General features: G+C 35.5%; 2 protein-coding genes across 3 annotated transcripts in view; one reads left to right on the top strand and one right to left on the bottom strand.

Moving 5' to 3' along the window:
- The first annotated feature begins 256 nt into the window (after positions 1-256).
- On the top strand, positions 257-3,880 carry LOC128213584 (hippocalcin-like protein 1). Its single transcript, XM_052919456.1, has 4 exons — positions 257-773; positions 1,192-1,330; positions 1,527-1,660; positions 3,354-3,880. Exons 1-4 carry the CDS (start codon positions 717-719, stop codon positions 3,501-3,503), a joined length of 480 nt encoding a protein of 159 aa, XP_052775416.1. The 5' UTR covers positions 257-716; the 3' UTR covers positions 3,504-3,880.
- A 3,223-nt stretch (positions 3,881-7,103) lies between these two features.
- Positions 7,104-22,581, bottom strand: part of LOC128214809 (uncharacterized) — a 41,598-nt gene continuing 26,120 nt past the window's right edge. For both annotated transcript variants that reach the window (XM_052921472.1, XM_052921473.1), the window contains 3 exons: positions 15,855-15,928; positions 11,725-11,829; positions 7,104-10,366 (listed from right to left, as the gene is read on the bottom strand). In XM_052921472.1, coding sequence (XP_052777432.1) covers positions 10,247-10,366; positions 11,725-11,829; positions 15,855-15,928 — 299 coding nt within the window. In that variant the 3' untranslated portion in view covers positions 7,104-10,246. The remainder of the gene's footprint in view (positions 10,367-11,724; positions 11,830-15,854; positions 15,929-22,581) is intronic.

The raw sequence follows: 22,581 nt of genomic DNA, 5'->3' as shown, positions 1-22,581 counted from the left end.
ACCTTTTTGAGCTATACAACACTAACAGGTTAACTAATTATGGTTAGCGAATTCCACTGAATAAGTTACAGTTCTGTGCACTTTCAAACCAGTTTTTAGTCTAATGCTATTTATCTTACCGAAAAGGTTTCGCGAATATTAACTAGATAGCTAGATAATTACGAAAATTAAGTGGTTAACAGGAAACAGTTCGCGAACGTTAACAGGTTATATTACAGCAGTTATATGTCACCATAGATTACAGTTACCTGGTATTTGGACTGCAGTTGTGGCCAGTCGAGCTATCTGACTGGGGCGATTCGGTCCCTTGGGTGATCTCTTGGTCTGAGAATTATAAAAAATGTGTTCGTGTACTCTATGATACATATAGTAAACAATTAATTCACTTTCGGTCGTATATTTTTGTTACCTGAATGTTATTGAGATTCGACTAACACACACGCTTAAGACGTTTTACATTTTCGTGGAAATCATTGATATCTAGCAGTGGAATAATTGAAAAAGGAAGTGACATCTTTATAACAAATATATAAGCCATCACTGAACGATCTAGATGATACCGAGAAGGTCTGTTCGATATAAGTGATCCTGAGTAGGGACGCGCTTATCAGCAGTGAAAACGACAACACAGGTACCGGAAGTATGGGTACGGGGAGGTCTCGTGCTGGGCTGACGAGGCCCCAACGACTCTGTTTGAGTTATATACGATCGTGGACATGGCTTTCGAAAAGGAAGAGATTCAAAAATGGTACTGCGATTTATTAAGATCCAAGGTAAGTCCTTAAAAATGCATTTTCCATTTTTAATGACAAGTGTGATCATTTCAGATAATTAATTGAAAAATAAAATGTGCTCACGAGGAGTGGTTAATCAAGGCTTTTTCAAAATATACCTATATACTCTAAATTGTGTAGCCCTCTTACAACGTGGCATGAGTCAATACCATAGGAATAGTATGTAAACAATTTTGTGAAGTATATTCTGGTAGTGATGCTTAATCATTTTGAACGAAAATAACATACTTACTTCATTCACCACGGCCTTTCCAATTGCTTCAAACATGGCTTCGATATACCCTTAATTTAGAAGTTAATGTAATAGAGTTACTTCATAATTTCTAGAATTTCATTACTTTTAGCGCGTGCGTGTGGTGTGCGAGGACAAAGAATTGATCTATCTAAATATTTGCAGGATATGATAATGGATCGCCTTACCCATGACGACTTCCAGGAACTGTTCTACAGTGTTTTTGCCAACAACCCCCGGGATTTCGTCGACGACACCTTCCGCATATTCGACCCGAACAACGACGGCTACGTTGACTTTAAAGGTCACCACATCTTGCTTTTCTTGTCCATTATATTCTTATTTATTATTACTCGATTGCAAAGACTCATGGATCTCACGATTGCAGGCACACACAATGTTATCATTCTTGATATTCTTATAAAAAATCTATAAGATAACAATTGTTTCCGAGCTCCTTTACAACGAAATTAATGCTCTATTTTTAACTACTATTCCAGAGTTCATTGTGGGTGTGTGCGTGTATGGCACTGGCACTGAGAGCGCGGACCGGACGTTTCGTTGGGCGTTCCTTATGTACGACACAGATGGCACTGGCAAGATTTCGAGAGAGGAAGTGGCCATCATGTTTAAGGTAAGGGAGGTATGAGGGGATATTGGAATCACAGTTACTCTAATTTTAACATCGAATATGATTTTTGGCATCAATTGCTCGAATACTATTAAAGTACATTATTTTCGTTTTGGTACAACTTTTTCGAATAGTCTCTTTTTCCGGCGGGAAATGAAATCCTATTTGAGATAATATTGATATTTGATACATATATATGATATGATACTAACGCATAAGACTTTCCAACAATAGTTTAGCCTGATGGTGTACATGTGGGTTTCTTGGTGGTCTTGATGGTGTACATGTGGGTTTCTTGGTGGTCTTGATGGTGTACAAGTGGGTTTCTTGGTGGTCTTGATGGTGTACATGTGGGTTTCTTGGTGGTCTTGATGGTGTACAAGTGGGTTTCTTGGTGGTCTTGATGGTGTACATGTGGGTTTCTTGGTGGCCTTGATGGTGTACATGTGGGTTTCTTGATGGCCTTGATGGTGTACATGTGGGTTTCTTGGTGGTCTTGATGGTGTACATGTGGGTTTCTTGGTGGCCTTGACGGTGTACATGTGGGTTTCTTGGTGGCCTTGATGGTGTACATGTGGGTTTCTTGGTGGTCTTGATAATGTACATGTGGGTTTCTTGGTGGCCTGATGGTGTACATGTGGGTTTCTTGGTGGCCTTGATGGTGTACATGTGGGTTTCTTGGTGGTCTTGATGGTGTACAAGTGGGTTTCTTGGTGGTCTTGATGGTGTACATGTGGGTTTCTTGGTGGCCTTGATGGTGTACATGTGGGTTTCTTGGTGGCCTTGATGGTGTACATGTGGGTTTCTTGGTGGCCTTGATGGTGTACATGTGGGTTTCTTGGTGGCCTTGATGGTGTACATGTGGGTTTCTTGGTGGTCTTGATGGTGTACAAGTGGGTTTCTTGGTGGTCTTGATTGAAAAGTTATCTTTGACGTCTTCATTTTAAGCAAAATGTTGCCTTCCGACGTAGCATATATGACGTAATATATCACGTGGTATACATACACTACCTGTACAAAATTACCCTTCTTAGACGTTGTATAGTACATACTACATATACATGAATTTTTAAAAAATCGACGCCTTTTATTAGTTATTTTAATGTGCCATAGATCTTCCAGATTTGGGATGAACCTAGGTTCTAAAAATGTACAGAATGAACCAGCAAGCATTTTCGTAAATGAGGCGATTTAACTCCAAAATTGGCTGTCTGCATTCGGAAAACAATAGCAATACTGTTATTGCCCAGAACAAAGCATCGGATGGGGTTTGTACGCAAGAGAACGGTATTAAATAGTTGTTTTGAAGCAAAAAATGCATTGAGTGAGTCGGGAAGCCTAGTAAGAACGTGCATTGTTTTCACGAGATATTTTAATACAGACATTATTTTGATCTAAAACAAGCGTCTTCGTAAACGAGCAATTGCTCTTCATTCGGTGCACAAGTTCGTTTCTAAAAATTATCGTTGAAACATATAGAAAACAGTGGTAATACTCACCGAATCGAGGACGTTTTCCACTCAAAACAATGAACCGGGAAGCATGGACGCACCTGACATTACTGCCCTTGAAATATCTTGAATGCTTTCTATAATTTGCACTTTGACACAGCCTTTTAAGACGACACCAAGGCTGTGACAATAACTGGGCTTAATTGATTCAAAGAACAGACGACCTAAAATTAATGTCTTTCCAGGGGATCTTCAAGATAGCTACGCGGAGTGTCAGCAACAAAGGGAACATCCACCAAAACAGCTTCAACCATGACTTTGTAGACGATAGTAGAAGGAATGGTCGACCAAATCTTTACGGCCGTAGACAGAGACGGTGGCAACAAGATTTCTGAGTTCGATTTTATTAACGGAACAAAACAATTTCACGTGCTACTGCCACCATGTCCGGTTATGTCCTCAAACACTTGTAGCAGTTCTGTTGTTGTTTTAGAGCCAAAAAGGTACATATGAACTGGACTAGTAGGCCTACTAAACAATGCACATTAAGATATTTTTCAGATGTTTGACTTGCGCTCATGATTTTGTTTGTGAGCGTTTTGTCCAGTATGGTAGTTAAATGATACATGAACGATTAAATAAATGTTTATGCTTGTGATATTACACATAGCCTCTGAACGTTTTAGTTCATACAATGTTGCTTCATCGGGATTCCCAGTAAATTAAAGCGTTCCGTACACCCAATAAATCGTTTGGAATCTGTATATTTGTAATAAACGTATTTATAAAAGACTCATGTGCTAGTATTGTCTTGTCACCATTTTAAATGGTAACAACTACCGAGCATGGATTTTGCCCACTGATATCCATCATGACTTTGTGATGTAAATGGAACTGTTCTCAAATGTGAATATCTAACAAAATAATTATCTAGTACGTAGCCAAGTATAGCAATAGCATTCTTCTTAGAAAATCTGATATAAGGCGTTTGTCTGTTAGATAATTATGTCTTCCAGTACCTGAAGCTAACATGGTTAATGGTTTATGGTTTATAACTATGTTACACTTTTTGATAGGTCGTGTATAAACCCACTATGGAAGCCTAAAGTCACTGGCACCGGACGTTCAAACTCAATCTTTTTAGTTAAAATAAAATTAAAAAAAGCTTTAACTATTTTTTCACAACTTTGATATTGTAAATTTAAATTTGGAATTAAAGGATCAATTTTTTTTTTAATTTTTAAATAAAAATGATCGAGTTTGAAAATCCGGTGGCAGTGTCTAAAGTGGACATTCGGGTGTAATATTATCAAATATCAATGTTATGGAATAATGCAAAGTTATAATTAAGACAAAAAACGTACTTTGCCTTTCAGGCAAAACTTTTTACAAGAAAATCACAAAACTGAACTTGACAAAATAGACTGTGTAGACGAACACATAATGCGAAATGTACAGACAACAGCACGACAAGGCAAAATACATATACAACGTCACGGCAAGGCAAATAAGCTCGATTTTCGTGACGTGTTCGTGTTTTCTCTTTTGACTTTTAACATTTCAATTGATAGACTTAATAATTAAATGTATTATTTCACCGATATATAATATGCCCGAATAGTTTTATCAACCCAAGAGACTTCACTCATCTTTTTGTAGTATTGATAGATGTGACACATATATATATACCATAACTGTACAATGAATATCGACATTTAGTTAAAAAAAGATAGCTGGACTTGAAAACCAGTTCATTGTGTCAACCGCCTTCTGATGAGGCATGTCAATGAAGATATTAGTCGTAAATTGAAATTAGCTTTCTGGCATAGTTCCATTATTATACTACAAGTTGAGTGAAATTGACTTGAGCCTGTATAAAAAATAAGCACACAGTTCGGGAAATAAAAACAACATCGTGTTGACATTTGTGAGGCACATCCATATTCAAAAGTATTAACGTTTTGTTATAGCCAACGACAAAATTTGTGTCCAAGGAATGTGCACATATAGTTTTAAAGCTTCTAAAAATCTGAAACACGAACTCATATCGATCATTAAAATTAACGTCATATTTACTTATTCACTGCTGCTAAAGGGATACGTGTTTATCTGCAAAATTAATATCAGTCATCATCTGAACATGATTAAAAACTGTACCTACCAGTCGAAATAATAAAAATCTTGGTATTGGTGTTATGTAAAGCTGGTAAATACTGTCTCATTGCATTATAAATTCAGGTACATTGCACAACATAGTGGAATACATCGCCAATGTCATTTTGGTTACATGAAGTACATTTTCGGTAATTTCCTTCAATACCAAACCATTGACCCTTTTCAACCAGTTTTGTAAAGCCTATAATTGTAACATTTTGGAGACTCCTTTACCATAATTTTTCACGTATGTTCATGTCGCCGCTATGTTTCACCGTGACATGTATATGTAAAACATTTTAATGGTTTTATGTGCACGTGTAATACTGTTGAACGACATGAGTATTTAATGTATGTGCGTGCAATCATGAACAATAAATTCAACATTTAGTATGAATGTGTTTTCGTAATTGTGCACTTTCTGTGTGTTGTCCTCCAGTGCGGAAGTAAATTAATATGAACTTAATATCTTGAACAGTTTTTAAGTTATTAACAAAACCATGTTAAGCATTCGATAGTAAACTTGTCACAAAGGAGCGTTTTCAGAGGTGGATCCAGGAGCGGGCGTAACTTAGGTGCGTACCCCTTTGAGTTGCGCCTCTCCCTCATAACCGAAATTTATTTAGTATAAAGTGCTGTCACTCACCCAAGATAATTCAAACAATATCTAGTTCAAAATGGTGCATTGTGAGCGCGTTTTATTACTTTTTTCTCCTATATTAAAATAAAAAGTGAACTTGGACGATTAAAGCCCCCCCCCACCCCACCCCGAACCGCTAGTGGTATTGTCACTGTGAGGAAGTTGAAAAAGTATGTATTAGATATCTTGAACAATTGATTAGTCTAACGGGTGGCCTTGAAATCCTATAATGCATTGTCAAGATTCAGCCGAGACAAAAATCATTTTAACTTTTACCTCTAAGGATGACTTTGACCTTTAAGGAGCAGACCTGGGTTGTGTGTGCGACGGGCCACCTCACAATGGTGAACCTTAATAGCAAGTATTTTAAACACCGTATCATACACAGTCAAGATACATCTCATACCAGGATCATTTCAACTTTTGATCTCTAAGCGTGACCTTGACCTTTGAGGTACAGACCTGGAACTTGTGCGCGACATGCCACCTCATCAGTGTGAACCTTCATGGCAAGTGCTTTGAAATCCTAAAAGCATGGTCAAGATATAGCTCGGACAAGGATCAACTTAACACTTGACCTTTAAGGTACAGACCTGGGTCTTGTGCACGACACCATTGAGAACCTTCATGGCATTTTTTTAATCTAATAATATATGCTCAAGATACACTACAGTCTGGACAAAGTTCAGTCCGAATGGATGCACTACCAGGCTGATGCATGGACGCCACACATACACAGAACCGCCATTATGAAAACTATGTATCGCTCACCTAACGCAGGTTATTAACATAAAATCTTTTATTACTTGTATGAATCACTAGTAGTCTACGAACTATTTCATTCATATTCAATTTCGGCTCATGAGGCTGGTTTATTGAAGGCCAGTAAGAATAATATTTGGTTTGTCGTGGCTGTGTTAATGTTGAAAAGGAATTGAAATAAAGCAATGATCAAAGTAAACAAAATCCCATACTCACTCCTAAAAATTCATAATTACTATATTCATTAAACTTCGTGTCTGCCATTTTTGTACACAAATGATTATAACACACATTGCTTACCTATGTGTTGTCTAACTTATTTGCTGTTACGACCTTGTAATACCCAATGCAATACACATGAAGGTCATCATTGTTGTTGTTGTTATTGTTGATGTTGTTTAAATGTGCAAGAAGTGTTTATAGAAGACAGAACAACATGCATTTTATAATCCTGTTTATTGACATAAATATAAAACTGCACACAACAAAATTAAAAACTGATATCACATATGAGAGTGTATAAACCTTTTTAACAATATTATATATCAAAACAAGCTTCATATTAACATATTGCCACATTTGTAGGAGTTGCGACATATGGATGTAACCACCGCATGTTTTGAAAATATTTAAATTAAGGTATAATAATTTTTCATACAACTGAAAATAAGTGAGATGGCGGGTCGGTGGTTTGTACACAGTAAATCCTACAATTATGATCATGCAGTTAGGGTTATTCTCGTTACTTCCCGTATTCTGAACACATCTTAGATAGAAATCAAAATCAAACTCCTGAAATTGTGTGATAAATATGATTGTTTATAGATTGGTTCTTATAATCCTCAAACAAACGCATGCACAACACTCTGAGCTGAACAGCAGCTTTTTATAAATAAAATAATACATTTTACCTTAGAATGCTGCAAAATTTAATATCACATCTTAAAAGCACTTTTGTGGTCCTATAAAAATTTACATATTATTACATATTCATATAATTATACTGCATAGAACATGTTTACTTAAATTATACAGTAATTACAGTGTTTTGAATGTTGTTTATCTTATTTAGTTGTCATAGTAATTAAAATTAAAAATCTCATATACAATTTATTATATCCAAAAGTCAATGTTAATGTTGTTGTTGTTTGTGTTGTTGTAAATGATGTCAACATTTTTTTTAAATTTCGTATTTACTTAATTTCTTCATAGTTTTCTCGCAAAAGAATTGTCATGTGACAATGGAATTAAATATACATAATTATACGTATTTTCAATGAATCTGATGAGATATGGTTGTTTAAACATCATGGCACAATTACAGAGTAACGAAGTGATACAAACACCTCTGTCTATTAAAACCTGATAAAATTACCCCACATTTAAACACCGGAAAATGATATACCCGGTACACAGTACCTTGCACTCTCTGCTTCAAATATCGTGTGCAAATACTATATATTTATACAAAAATATTTACTCTATTAGAAATGAGGTGCTTTGAATTTCTCTTTTGGAATAACTTTTTTTTTCCTTCAAAATTATTATATTTGTTAAAATAACTGGTCTTTCTTTAACAATGGGTAACATTTTAATATAAGTAATAGTTAAAATACATAGGTTAAATCTGAATGAGTAAGTACGGTGAAGACAGCAAAGAGAGCAAAATCTTGTTAGTCATAAAGATATTGGCAAACATATTCTAAATGTCTTAGATAATAACATTTTTCAACAGGCAGGGAACCAAATTATGATGTCCTGTCTGTTACATTGTAAAACTACAAATCTTAACAATTAAGCATGGTACTCATCGATTTTGAATAAGAGGGTCATTTTAACAATTACAATGGTACAATAGGCAATTTCAGTAGCTGTTAATGTAGGTTATAATCTAAGATTTAAGAGTTTAAAATTAAAATCAGTGTACGGTTACAAGTGATTTAATTATTTACAAGCCTTCTAAGATGTCCTTGAATTGACTACAATCCCAAAGGAGAAACTGAGTAACATCAATCATACAAGTTACAACTCTAGGTAAAATGATTCGTAAAAGTTTATTCTATTACATTTCTATCAGATTACTAAAATTACATAACAATCTGATTAGAATAGTTAACTTTTAAAACCATTTGTCACAGCTGAGCATATAGAGAAAGGAATGTTAATGCCGTTTTCTATCACAGACCAGTAATATATACAGTGTTTACATCAATTTCTATTATAGATATGAAGAGATTACATTTCCAGTGAGAATCACAGTAACACTGCAGCACACCTATCATGTACTTGCTGGAATAGTCATCATTTTGCTCAAGATTGGCTGTATTCTTTTTGGAACATATATCATGGCAACAGCTTCCTTTTTAAATAAAATAATATATAACTCTTAATCTCTGTCAATATTATGCATCTCACTACTACAAGGCAATACATCTCCATTTGAACAGAAGTTTGCATACTAATATATTGAATATAATAACAGATCTATCAAGGTAATATATCTCCATTTTATCAGAAGTTTGCATAATAACATATTGAATATAATAACAGATCTATCAAGGTAATACATCTCCATTTTATCAGAAGTTTGCATAATAACATATTGAATATAATAACAGATCTATCAAGGTAATATATCTCCATTTTATCAGAAGTTTGCATAATAACATATTGAATATAATAACAGATCTATCAAGGACGGATTACTATAGAACCACCACTGACCTTTACTACTATACACAATAAAGCATAGGTCATTTCTGGCCACCAGTCAAGCATAGTACATACCTCCGAACAACAAACACTTGCATAGGCACTTATTATTACTTTTGAATTATGAAGGGAATTAGTGCACTTTCAACCTTAATTTGTTTTAGACAGTGTAGTCAATTAGCAAACATTGTGATTTAAAAATCTTATATACATGTATATAAAATACAATATTTAAATACCTGGATACATGTATTCTCAAAATCATTGAACAGGAGTTACATGACACTTAACTCAAATAAATTTTGATTTCGACTAGAAAATAATACCTGTATGTATTCAATATCACACTTCAAAAGACCAAGTTGTATTCAAGATAATAGATGTTAAAATAGTAAATCACACTTATATTTAGATATTTAAATAATACAAAAAACAACATCATTTCAATAATAAAAAAATAACATTCAGCTTTCAGTACAAAACATGACGGTCTGAACATCATTCATAAATAAAATGTAAGTACTTTATAGCTAATAAATCAAAACATATTGAATCAATATGTTTCAGTTTTTAACGAAAATCTTTGAGCATGAATTGTAAACCTGCTATAAATATGACAGTCAAATATTTTTCCCAAGCTGTTATAGATGTGACAAAGGACTATTAACCTTGCTGAATAACTTTGAGGATGGTGAAAAGAAACTGAACACAGACCACTAGAATTTCTTTACAATGTAACACAATCACATAATTCATGTGGGATATGAGACTGTAAATACTCCGCTACAGCCCAATCAATCAATTGCTAAAACCACCATGCTTTTTTGCTGTAGTTCAATGCCAATGTGAAACTAAAGCCTCTTAATCACTCTAGCTGGTCTCATAATAGAGCAAGCACTGTGGGAGGACTTGATTGACATCAAACACAACATATTCCTGGTTCATGGACGCATCTCCCTGACCAAGCATGTGAGAAAGCCTTCCCGGAGTCTGAAATATGATGGAATGTTCATTTACAAAATAAATCATAAACATTTTTCACATATTTTATGTTCTACTATGTGAACAAAATGTACCTTGAAAAAAATCATCAACTTCTGTGAAACAACCCATCCTTACGGACCAATAATTATTTTGTTTAAATTAACTTTAAATATAAGCATATTTATGAGGGTAAGCAAATAAGTTTCAACAATATAGAATACCATAAATGTCCTTTCAAACGCACCCTGTGAGTGTCCTTTTAACTGTAATGCATTATTTGCCTTGCACTCTAAAAAATATCATTTTTCCCCATCCAGAAACTTTTAAAAAAATGCTAAATTTGAGTAAAAAACATGGAAAAAAATCAGTATCCTCTGCATCGTAGCTGTATACACACCCTCCTGTGTAAACCACTTAAATGGTCCACTGAACACATGGCTTCAATATATCAAAACAAATCTTTCATCAATTTTATCGCACCTGTCATAGTATACAATAGAGTATGTTTTTTCCGTAAATGCAGGAGTGATAAAGTGGCGGCCAATGGAATGCTTTTCATCGAAATAAATTGCATTTTTAGAGTTGACGAAAAATCAGAAAAAAGACCCACAATAAATACCATTGGAGCGTCTACTAGGGCATGTACGATTAATAGGACAATTACAGTATTCCTTTACTGAAGTAAGTGGGGGAAAAAACTTTTTTTATGTGTACAATTCAAAAAGCATGAATCATTTTGACAGGTTCTTAAATCACTTGTTGCTTAAGTAAAAGCATGAACATGAAATATCTTCATTTCTTTAAGGCAACTTAATGTTCCTTTGTTCTTCAAACGATTTTGTTACATGTTATGATGACGTACCTATAACAATAACACAATTTTGACAGGGTTAGTGACGAATATACAGATGAACATACTTATTAAAAGTGATATTTCAAAAATTCATAGACATTCATAGACATTGTGCAAAGACATAAACAGTCTAGTAACTCCTACTCCTAAGGCTGACAATCTTTGCTTTGTGCTCAGAAGACCTTAATCAGTCATCAGATTTTGAAGTATATTTTTGATCAAAATTTTTCTATTTTTCTATTTTTCTTGCCTGTACTTAAATTTTAACCTGCATTTCCAGTCAGAAAAATTGCCTATCAACCCTCAGTAAGTACCATGCTTAATTGAGATTTGTTGTTAAAATTAAAAACATGATGTCCTAATTGGTTCCCTGCCTGTTGAAAACAGTTTATAATCTAAGACATTTAGAACATTTAAGGTTTTATCTTAATGAATAACAAGGGCTCACTCTCTACGCTCACTCCTCCCCTCTTAATCATAAAGAATAAATCTTACATGTTCTATTACTTACAATGATACTGTCATGTCCAGCGGAAGGTGCTTTCCGTGTGCGATCCTGCTTGACAACTGTCTCCACTTTACCGATACCCACCTCCACACGAAGCAATGAACCAAGCTGGAAAAAAAAACACAGAAGGTTTACATCATTGGCTTTGCCTTATCACAGAATGGCAAAAGAAGAGTGCAGGAAAACCTCATCAAAGGGAACAAGCTGACGAAGTTTAAATATTATCTGACCAATCCCTACCAAGGTATGGTTCCCAACAGAAAAAAATGTGGCGGACGAGCAGACGGAAGGGTAGAAGGCAAAAGGCAATAAACAGAGCCAAAACATTATCCCCTTCCTGAAACCTTCCGTTCAGACAATAGAACATTATTTGACCAATCACTACAAAATATGGTACCATTTTATGTGGGGCCAGAAGAACAGACGGATCGATGGACAACTTCAAAACAGTATACCCCTCCCGAAACTTTTAATTTGACAGGGGATAATGAAACTGATCTTAATATGCCTAAGTTCCATCCTGATTTACAGAAGACGATAAAAAATAAATAAATTACCATCCTGCAAAAGGAAACTTTTTTATGACAAAGCAAAGAATTTCAATAACAAGAGCTGTCACAGAGACAGCGCGCTCGACTATTCCGCCGCTTTTCAGTGTAAGGATTGAAAAGTTTTGGCGAAACATGCATGGATCACTGTTAGATTAGATTTCAATGCAATACATGATGTGTGGAGATATTAACATAAATGTGGTTACATGCAAAATTTTAACCAGAATTTTTAAGTGTAATAATAAAGGGCCATTATTTGCAAAACACAGTTATCTAACTTGATTATTCAATTAGGTTGGGTGGTTGAATACCATTGTATAAAGTCTCAATGCAATACATCAAGCAGTTGCTGAGATATTATCCTATGTGTGCTAACATGCAAGACCTTAACCAGAATTTCTAAGTCGCATAATAAAGGGGCAAAAATTATATAATATGAAAGATAGAGTTATCTTTCTTGATTTAATAAGAAGATTAAATGGTTGGGAGCCTGTGTGTAAAGTTCCAATGCAACACATGATGTAATTTTGCTGAAGCATTGACTGAAAAGTGGTTACATGCAAAACTTTAACCAGAATTTCTATGTTGAATAAAAAGGGGCCATTATTTGAATTAAATGCAAACTAGAGTTATCTTACTTGCTTATTTAAGTAGATTGGATGGTTGAGTACCATTGTATCAAGTCTCAATGCAATTCATCCAGTAGTTGCTGAGATATTAACCTATGTGTGCTTGCACGCAAAACCTTAACCAGAATTTCTAAGTCAAATAATACAGGCCTATTATTTGCATTAAATGCAAGCTAGAGTTATCTAACTTGGTAAATTAAGCAGGTTGGATGGTTGAGTAGTATTGTATCAAGTCTCAATGCAATACCTCAAGCAGTTGCTGAGATATTAACCTATGTGTGCTTGCATGCAAAACCTTAACCAGAATTTCTAAGTCAAATAATAAAGGCCTATTATTTGCATTAAATGCAAATTAGAGTTATCTAACTTGGTAAATTAAGTAGGTTGGATGGTTGAGTACCATTGTATCAAGTCTCAATGCAATACCTCAAGCAGTTGCTGAGATATTAACCTACGTGTGCTTGCACGCAAAACCTTAACCAGAATTTCTAAGTCAAATAACAAAGGCCTATTATTTGCATTAAATGCAAACTAGAGTTATCTAACTTGGTTAATTGAGTAGGTTGGATGGTTGAGTACCATTGTATCAAGTCTCAATGCAATACCTCAAGTAGTTGCTGAGATATTAACCTATGTGTGCTTGCACGCAAAACCTTAACCAGAATTTCTAAGTCAAATAATAAAGGCCTATTATTTGCATTAAATGCAAAGTAGAGTTATCAAACTTTGTTAATTAAGTAGGTTGGATGGTTGAGTAGTATTGTATCAAGTCTCAATGCAATACCTCAAGCAGTTGCTGAGATATTAACCTATGTGTGATTGCACGCAAAACCTTAACCAGAATTTCTAAGTCAAATAATAAAGGCCTATTATTGGCATTAAATGCAAAGTAGAGTTATCAAACTTGGTTAATTAAGTAGGTTGGATGGTTGAGTACCATTGTATAAAGTCTCAATGCAATACCTCAAGTAGTTGCTGAGATATTAACCTATGTGTGCTTGCACGCAAAACCTTAACCAGAATTTCTAAGTCAAATAATAAAGGCCTATTATTGGCATTAAATGCAAAGTAGAGTTATCAAACTTGGTTAATTAAGTAGGTTGGATGGTTGAGTACCATTGTATAAAGTCTCAATGCAATACCTCAAGTAGTTGCTGAGATATTAACCTATGTGTGCTTGCACGCAAAACCTTAACCAGAATTTCTAAGTCAAATAATAAAGGCCTATTATTTGCATTAAATGCAAAGTAGAGTTATCAAACTTGGTTAATTAAGTAGGTTGGATGGTTGAGTACCATTGTATAAAGTATCAATGCAATACCTCAAGTAGTTGCTGAGATATTAACCTATGTGTGCTTGCACGCAAAACCTTAACCAAGGGGTGACGCCGACGCTGACGCTTGGGTGAGAAGTATAGCTCTCCTTATTCTTCGAATAGTCGAGCTAAAAACCATGCAAGTCATTGTGAAGTATAAAATTTCATACCTGCATAAAATACAGCATTTACCAATTAAGTAAGATATCAATTACTGACTCATTTGAAATGGCTTAGTTGTGAGTTATGTTAAATGAGGCAAACAAGAAAACAAAATAATAACATGATAATTGATAGTCACATGCTTAATGACTGCAAAAAGGACCTATTCATATATGAAATAAGAAGGGTGATAAGCCCTTTTGCCAAAAACATGTGGTCCTTGAGCAATGAGAATGAAATGTAACAAGGAAGAACATTGTACTTCGCACCTTTAATTGCGTATTTGTAAATCCTTATCATAATGCTATTTTAGAGAGACATTATATAATAGGTATTTGAGTAAGGGTAATATTACTGTTTATTCAGTAATTGGCAATATTATTTCTTTGTAATCACGGTCTTGAACACTCCTTTTTACTCCACTAGCTGATAGGAAGAAATGTCGCTGCAGTTAAGATTATTTAACTATGGTTTGCAATTGAAATTAGCAAAAGATACTCATTAGTCAGTCAATAAGAGCATGTTCACAATGTCGCTTTGCAACAAAGAGACTGTTGATTTGTACTTCTCGAAAAGTGGTCTTGAGCAGTAAGATTTTAGCACCTAAAAAATATTTGTTTGTTACTGTGCTGTCTTTGTGAGCATAAATTAAAGGTAGAATTGAACACTCCTTTTTACCCCAGTAGCTGATAGCATGCACTGTCACCGCAGTATAGACTATTTGTTTACTATGGTTTGCAATTGATCAATGAAAGCATGTTCATAATGTCGTTTGCAACAAAGAGACAGGTTATTTGTACTGCCCCAAAAGCGGTTTCGAGCAGTAAGATTTCAGCACTTCAAAAATATTTGTTTGTTACTGTGCTGTCTTTTTTAAAGCTACAATTGAATACGATTTCAAACCATTACAAATTGTCCCTGTGTGACGCATTGCGGTGTTATGAGCTTGCCTCATTAGAAGGTGTGAAATATGTCAAGTATATGCCAAATCGCTGATGACTACAGTTGGTTTTCTTTGAAGTTGGAAGTCCATCAACAGGCTATAAATATTTCACTTAATTAGAAATTTAATTGACAGATTCGGGCAACATTCAATGCATCAATGTATCAAGGACTTGAGATGCTTTGTTCATTTGAAAACAGTAGCAAGGAAAATAGCAAGTGGCATAGTTGATAAGGTCACTGACTACAGACCCAAAAGGAGAATCCTGGTCCTGACATTAACTTGTGATAGTTTTGTTTCCCTCAAAGTATTTTTTCAAAAGTTTCAAATGTTATAATTTTTACTACATAAAAAATGTAGCTAATGGGTCTTAATCCTGTTCCTTTATGATATTTTCATAAAAATCATGCAATTTTCCAAAATTTTGAATTTAGCTTGAGAGTTCAAACAATTCTTCTCAAGCAATTTCCCAAAAGTACAGGGCCTTACTCAGAACCAGAGACACCCCTGCCCCCGTGGATGAACTTGCTTACCTTTGAAAACTGAGCAGCTTTGGACGGAAACTTGGAGAAGTACAGGCCCTTTCCAAACTCCCCACATGTAAAATCTGAAACAATATTTAGGCTTATTATTCATTCAAACATTTTCATTCAAGAAACAAATGAAGTGAACTAGAACTGTCATACCCCAGTGGCAAATGCCCCCAGATGCTGCCTGGATCGGTAATGGCAAACTAAACTCCATTTTACATATATGGATTGTAACCAAAGTAGAACTAGACCTGTATTTTAAAGCTGCACTCTCACAGATTGAACGTTTTGACAACTTTTTTATTTTTGTCTTGGAAAGAGCAAATTTATGCGTACGTAAATATCTGCAAACCAAAGATAAAAGACTGCTGACCACAGATTTATATATATAAGTTCAAAAATTGATATTTTATGCATTTTTCTTAAACTGTTAGTAAGGGCCTATGCTGTGCTGGCAATGTGATGTAGCTTCATTTTAGAACACCATAATACATAAGTGATTGTGCTTTATTGTACCAATTGTATCGCTGGAAGAATTCCGATTTAATAATTTTGAAACCATCGATCTTACCAAAATGGTCAATCAACAACTTATATCATATAGGGTTTTTAACATTAATTCATTAACAGTAAGTATTAGCATCAGTATACTCACCAACAACAAGAGGCCCAAAAGGGCCTATGCTCTACTGGCATGGCTCTTGTGGTCATTTTCAATCCAGAGCATGTAGGTTTGAGTAATAGGCAACAAATATATAGTTCACTTCTAGTGTTTGGGTTAGCTGAAAACGCTGCACGTTCAACATCTGAGGACAGGAAGTGTTGTAAGCAGATTAGTTGCATGAACTATTTTAATATTTGCCAAGTAAAGGTATTCTGAGGGTAAGAAATATTTGCTTTTAAAACTGTACTCATCGTCAAAATTTCATTTCTGTAGCCTAAAAAATAAAAAGTCGGTCAAAGGTCAAAGTCAAGGACATCCGAGAACAACATTAATGCTTGTTTGCAAAACCGTTCACATGGTCAAAATTTCATTACTGTAGCTTTAAAAATTAATAAGCAAGTCAAAAGGGGTGGGGCCAGCTTTTGCCCAAGGGGCATTATTTCAAATGTTTTCAATTGCATCATATGATGCTCCACAACAAATATCAAAGGTATGGGCCTTGTGGTCTGAAACAAGAAGATTTTGAAAATATTTCTTAAATAAGTCTCAGGGAAAATTGTGACACCCAAGGCAGTGCCAGTTTTGAACATAATTTGAACAACCAATATCCCGGGGGGGGGGGGGGGGGGGGGGGAAGGCAGTAATGATCCCAGGGGCATAATTTGAACAAACCTTCACAAGCAATTGCGAATTTACATGTACACTTGGCTAAAAATAGACTTCGCTCATGCAGTCTAGGCTAAAAATAGACTTAGCTTAAAATAGCATTTTATATACTTTCAAGACCCATAATCCAGGCATGCATGGGCAAATCTGGCTGGTTTTCGAAAGGAACCGAGCTCTAATGGATATCTAGATACTGTACAAGTTTCATCGAGATACAATCAAAACTGAAGACTGTATCGTGTTCACAAGCTAGTGTTTACACAATAGCATTTTTATATACTATCAAGGGCCATAATCTAGGCATGCATGGTCGGATCTGGCTGGTTTTCGAAAGGAACCGAGCTCTAATGGATATCTAGATACTGTACAAGTTTCATCGAGATACAATCAAAACTGAAGACTGTATCGTGTTCACAACCAATTGTTTACACAATAGCTTTTTTTTTATACTATCAAGGGCCATAATCTAGGCATGCATGGGCGGATCTGGCTGGTTTTCGAAAGGAACCGAGCTCTAATGGATATCTAGATACTGTACAAGTTTCATCGAGATACAATCAAAACTTAGGACTGTATCGTGTTCACAAGCAATTGTTTACAGACGCACGGACGAACATACAACGTACTCATTACCATCGCATAAGCTCTTCTGGCCTTTGGCCAGTAGAGCTAAAAAAACTATTATATTGTAACGACCTAAACAGTCGAGGCAAAACTTCCTTACTTGTAAGGGAAGATGTTGAAATACAACGAACACCAAGTTGAACGTTTAACGGTTTATAGTGTATTCTTTAACTTTGAATCATGAATATCAAACACATGTGTAGTCAATAGATATCAGTTTAAGTTGCATGGGCTCTCTAGTTTTTTATATTTGGCAACTATTAATTATCTTTTGTTAAAACAACTTGTTATAAATATTAAAGTAATGTCAAAGTACTAGACTAATAGATCAGATTTACGGGTGTTTTCTAACCCAAACGAGCTATGCGACATCAAAAACCCAGCTCAAACATACGAGGGTAACCTTACCCAAAACGAGCTATCCGACGTCAAAGATCAAGCTCCTGATCTTGAAAGGAACGCTGTTTATATAGAAAACGGGAGATGCCCACATGATCAAAACTGACCAATGGCGGCCAGACTGGTCAAACGTCCAACCAATCAACGAAGGACCGGAGGACCGCTCTGACAGAACAGAAGGACCGGTAGGGCGGTACTCACAGTGCCCACCAGTCCGGCAGCCATGACAGTTTGTTTACAATATTGAAATACAACTTCAAGACATAAAATTAAGCACTAATGAAGTGGCTCAAAATATAAATGATTATTATATGACAACTATTAATAAATAATGTTTATCTTATTACGAAGATGATTAAACAGTTATACTTATCAGTTCAAATACATTCAACACGTATATGTAAGGTGGGTGGAGAACCCCCCCTTGTATGTACATAGCAACAGGAATTATATGATTGGATGGAATTTAAACAGGCATGACCTAAGGTAAGTGCAAATTTACAAAACATATCATAGTTTTTAAATATATCTGAGTATTGTATATAAGTTCCACAGAAAGATGGCAAATACATGTCCAGGTGAGTAACCTGCATAATGACAGGGTTATTACAATATGCTATTTTAAAACGGAGAAACTGAGATGAGACAGCAACATGATTCTTGCGTGTATTCTTTAAATCATGTGAAATTAAGTATTATCGGCCTCCTACTAGCTCGCATTGTCAATTCTAGGCTCGTTTTGAGGAAATACTTTATTTGCCAATTTTTGGACCATCTGGTGTCTAGTCCCTTTAACACATGTAGTAATTTAACTGGAATGATAGACGAAACTGAGCAATGTCTCTTGAATAGAGCCACAGTAAAACTGCGATCGTTCATAACTATCATCGGTCATGCGTAAACAGTGATAAACAGGTTTTCACACCCTATCAAATTTCCTTTAAACTCTCATTACAATTTTTACAACTTGCGAAAAAACCTAGCAATTGTTTGTTAATTTTGGAACACTCGTTCGGGATAAAGTGTGAACCTATGACCTCGAGGGAGCCATAAGGTTTTGTGCATGATTTGTGTATTTGGGACCGGCAATATTGCTTGACTCCTCGACTAATTTAGGTTTCGATGCAGCGTCAGTATATTTTATATGAAAATGAAACGAAAAATGTTAGGGACCAAGCTCTGACCTCGAGGGACTGCCGGTTCTTAAACAACGCTTGTTCGAACGATCGCAGTTTTACTGTATTTAAGTGTCATTGAAAAAAACTTCCAATAATTCATTTCATTTTACCATTAATGCTACCCTTATGTGCAGCCTAAAAAAAGATTTCTTGCTTTCTCAAGTGCCTGGTCCCAAAAGTCACTTATAAAATATAGGTCAAAATCACTGTAAGTCAATGCAAAAAATTAAATAGAAACTAAGATAAACTGGAAACATCTTATCTATGACATCATAATAATGCTGGGAACATTAATCACTTTATAGTTGATATCATAATGTTGACTCCTTGTCATAAAAAACTTCAACCAGCATTATAAGCAACAAAATACATCTTTTTTTATTCAAGTCAGTGCCTTGGCTTTTCTTATTTTACAGAATTTAATATTGTGTTTTACTTTTAAAATGCTTAAAGCTTATTTACTATCCAGGTTTCCACCAGCATTTTAGCAAACAAAATACTTTTTCTTTTCAAGTCAGTGCCTTGGTTGTTTTATCTTATTATATGTTATTCAATATTCTCATATTTAAGCAGAATTGTGTATTACTTTTTGAATGCCAAGAGCTTATTTCAAACGGTAAGTTTTAAGAGATCTGCTTACAGAACTTGTCTGTGCAATTTGTTGATACCCCATCACTTAAGGAACGTGACAATTACTCTGTCAATGCAAAATATCTGATTACAGGAACAGATTCTACAGGATTTTTTTTTTAAATTCCCTCAGCTGAACCTATTCAAATATTCACATGCAAGGAAATGGACAAGGCATGTACGCAAAACAAAAGCAATTGTAAGAATTAAGACAGTATGCTTCTCATTTCTATTTGTAAGTTAATAGAGTCTTATTCACATTTTTTTAGTAACTGCACATAATTGCTCTGCACTATTTTGAATCTTGTGGTATTTGACTACTGGACAGCAAAGTCAGTGTGCGTATACCATGTGATGAATTGGGTCATAAATGCTACGTCATAAGGCAATATATGGCTTTAAATGAAGATATTAAACAAAGATAACCCCTACTATTTATTCACCATATTAAATGAAACATGGCGCAGACTATGCCGCTAACATAGCCCCACATTCGGCCTTTCCCAGAGTTTGATTGAGAGTTTAGTTTCTTAAAACACTTTGACAAATCTTTGCACAAAACTGCGGCCTGATGAAGCACTGTCGCAAAATTATTTTGGAATCAGGTTTGTTGAAATGATTGAGGAAACTTCTCACCTTATCAAACTTTGGTAAGAAGGCGGTGCTCTTTAAGCCACATAGACTGCTCTTTGTTTCATTAAAAATGGTTGAGAAAAAGAAATTTATGACGTAATTTATCATGTGGTATACTCACACTAATAGTGGAGGCGACAGAAAGACATTCAAGCAGGTCCAAATGGACAACCTTAACTTTTTATTCAAATAGACCCATTGGTTCTTCAACTTGCTCTGTGTGAAAAGCAGATACTAGAAGGGAATTTTTTTTACCAGTACAGAGAACTCAATAATTTCAAGAATTTCTGGTACTCCATTAAGTCACTGGTGTAACAATCATATTATCCTATAAACTAACTGAGAACTACACCTAGGACCTCCAGCACCTCCTACTGGCTCATGTTATAAAATTGATGTGTTCTTTTTATTTAATACAAACCATATTTGACCTAATGAAAACCATTCACTCCTAAACATTCATGAGAGGGTGTAGAATTAAGGAAACCAATTTTCATGATGATTTGTATCGTATAAACTAAAAGAGTGTTTTGACAAAACTGTTCATTAACTGTTTGGTCTCTATATTTTGTTCTTTAAAAAAATCAAGTGCCAATTAATGATAAGATATTGTATTGTAAATGAAGTTTTTTCAAAATCATTAGTAAATCTTCAAAAGTAGATCGTCAGCTGGTAGAATTTTTCAGCCTCAGGGTTTGTCTTGGTGTGATTTGGTTGGATTTTAAGCCTTTGGGTTGGGGCCTGGTGTGATTTTGGTTGGATTTTAAGCCAGAGGGTATGGGTCTCATGTGATTTGGTTAGGTTTTCAGCCTCTGGGTTGGGGCCTGGTGTGATTTTGGTTGGATTTTAAGCCAGAGGGTATGGGTCTCATGTGATTTGGTTAGATTTTCAGCCTCTGGGTTGGGGCCTGGTGTGATTTGGGTTGCATTTTAAGCCAGAGGGTATGGGTCTCATGTGATTTGGTTAGATTTTCAGCCTTTGGATTGGGACCTGGTTTGATTTTGGTTGTATTTAAGCCGGACGGTATGCGTCTGGTATGATCTACTTGGATTTTAAGCCAGAAGGAATGAGTCTGGTGTGCTCTGGTTGGATTTTAAGCCAGAGGGTATGGGGCTGGTGTGATCTGGTTGGATTTTAAGTCAGAAGGAATGAGTCTGGTGTGATCTGATTTGATTTTAAGCCAGAAGGTATGGGTCTGTTGTGTTTTGGTTGTTTTTTTTAAGCCAGAGGGTATGGGGCTGGTGTGATCTGGTTGGATTTAAAGCCAGAAGGTATAGGTCTGGTGTGTTTTGGTTGTTTTTTAAGCCAGAGGGTATGTGCCTGGTGTGATCTGGTTGTATTTTAAGCCAGAAGGAATGAGTCTGGTGTGATTTGGTTGGATTTTAGGCCAGAGGGCATGGGCATGGTGTGATCTGGTTGTATTTTAAGCCAGAAGGAATGAGTCTGGTGTGATTTGGTTGGTTTTTAAGCTAGAGGGTATGGGTCTGGTGTGATTTGGTTGAATTTTCAGCCACATGGTATGGGCCTGGTGTGATTTTGTTAATTTTTAAGCCACAGGATATGGGGCTGGTGTGATTTGGTTGGATTTTCAGCCTCAGGGTTTGGGTCTGGTGTGATTTGGTTGGATTTTTAGCCAGAAGGTATGGGCCTTGTGTGAATTGGTTGGATTTTCAGCCAGAAGGTATGGGCCTAGTGTGAATTGGTTGGATTTTCAGCCAGAAGGTATGGGCCTGGTGTAATTTGGCCGGACACCCTACAGGAAGGCAATCTGTACCCATTATTTAACTTGCTTATGGGTCAGCAACCAGCCATATCAGAACAATGCCCTAGTGATGCTCAAACCTTTGATCTCCTGCTCTGTAGACTGACCTTCTTACCACTTAACCACAGACAAATTCATTGGTATGAAATAAATAAAATGCTATGCCTTTTTAGT

This window comes from Mya arenaria, chromosome 13 (genome assembly GCF_026914265.1).
Source record: "Mya arenaria isolate MELC-2E11 chromosome 13, ASM2691426v1".
Taxonomy (NCBI): domain Eukaryota; kingdom Metazoa; phylum Mollusca; class Bivalvia; order Myida; family Myidae; genus Mya; species Mya arenaria.
The sequence above is the reverse complement of the archived record's forward strand: the minus strand, read 5'-3'. Positions and strand labels throughout refer to the sequence as shown.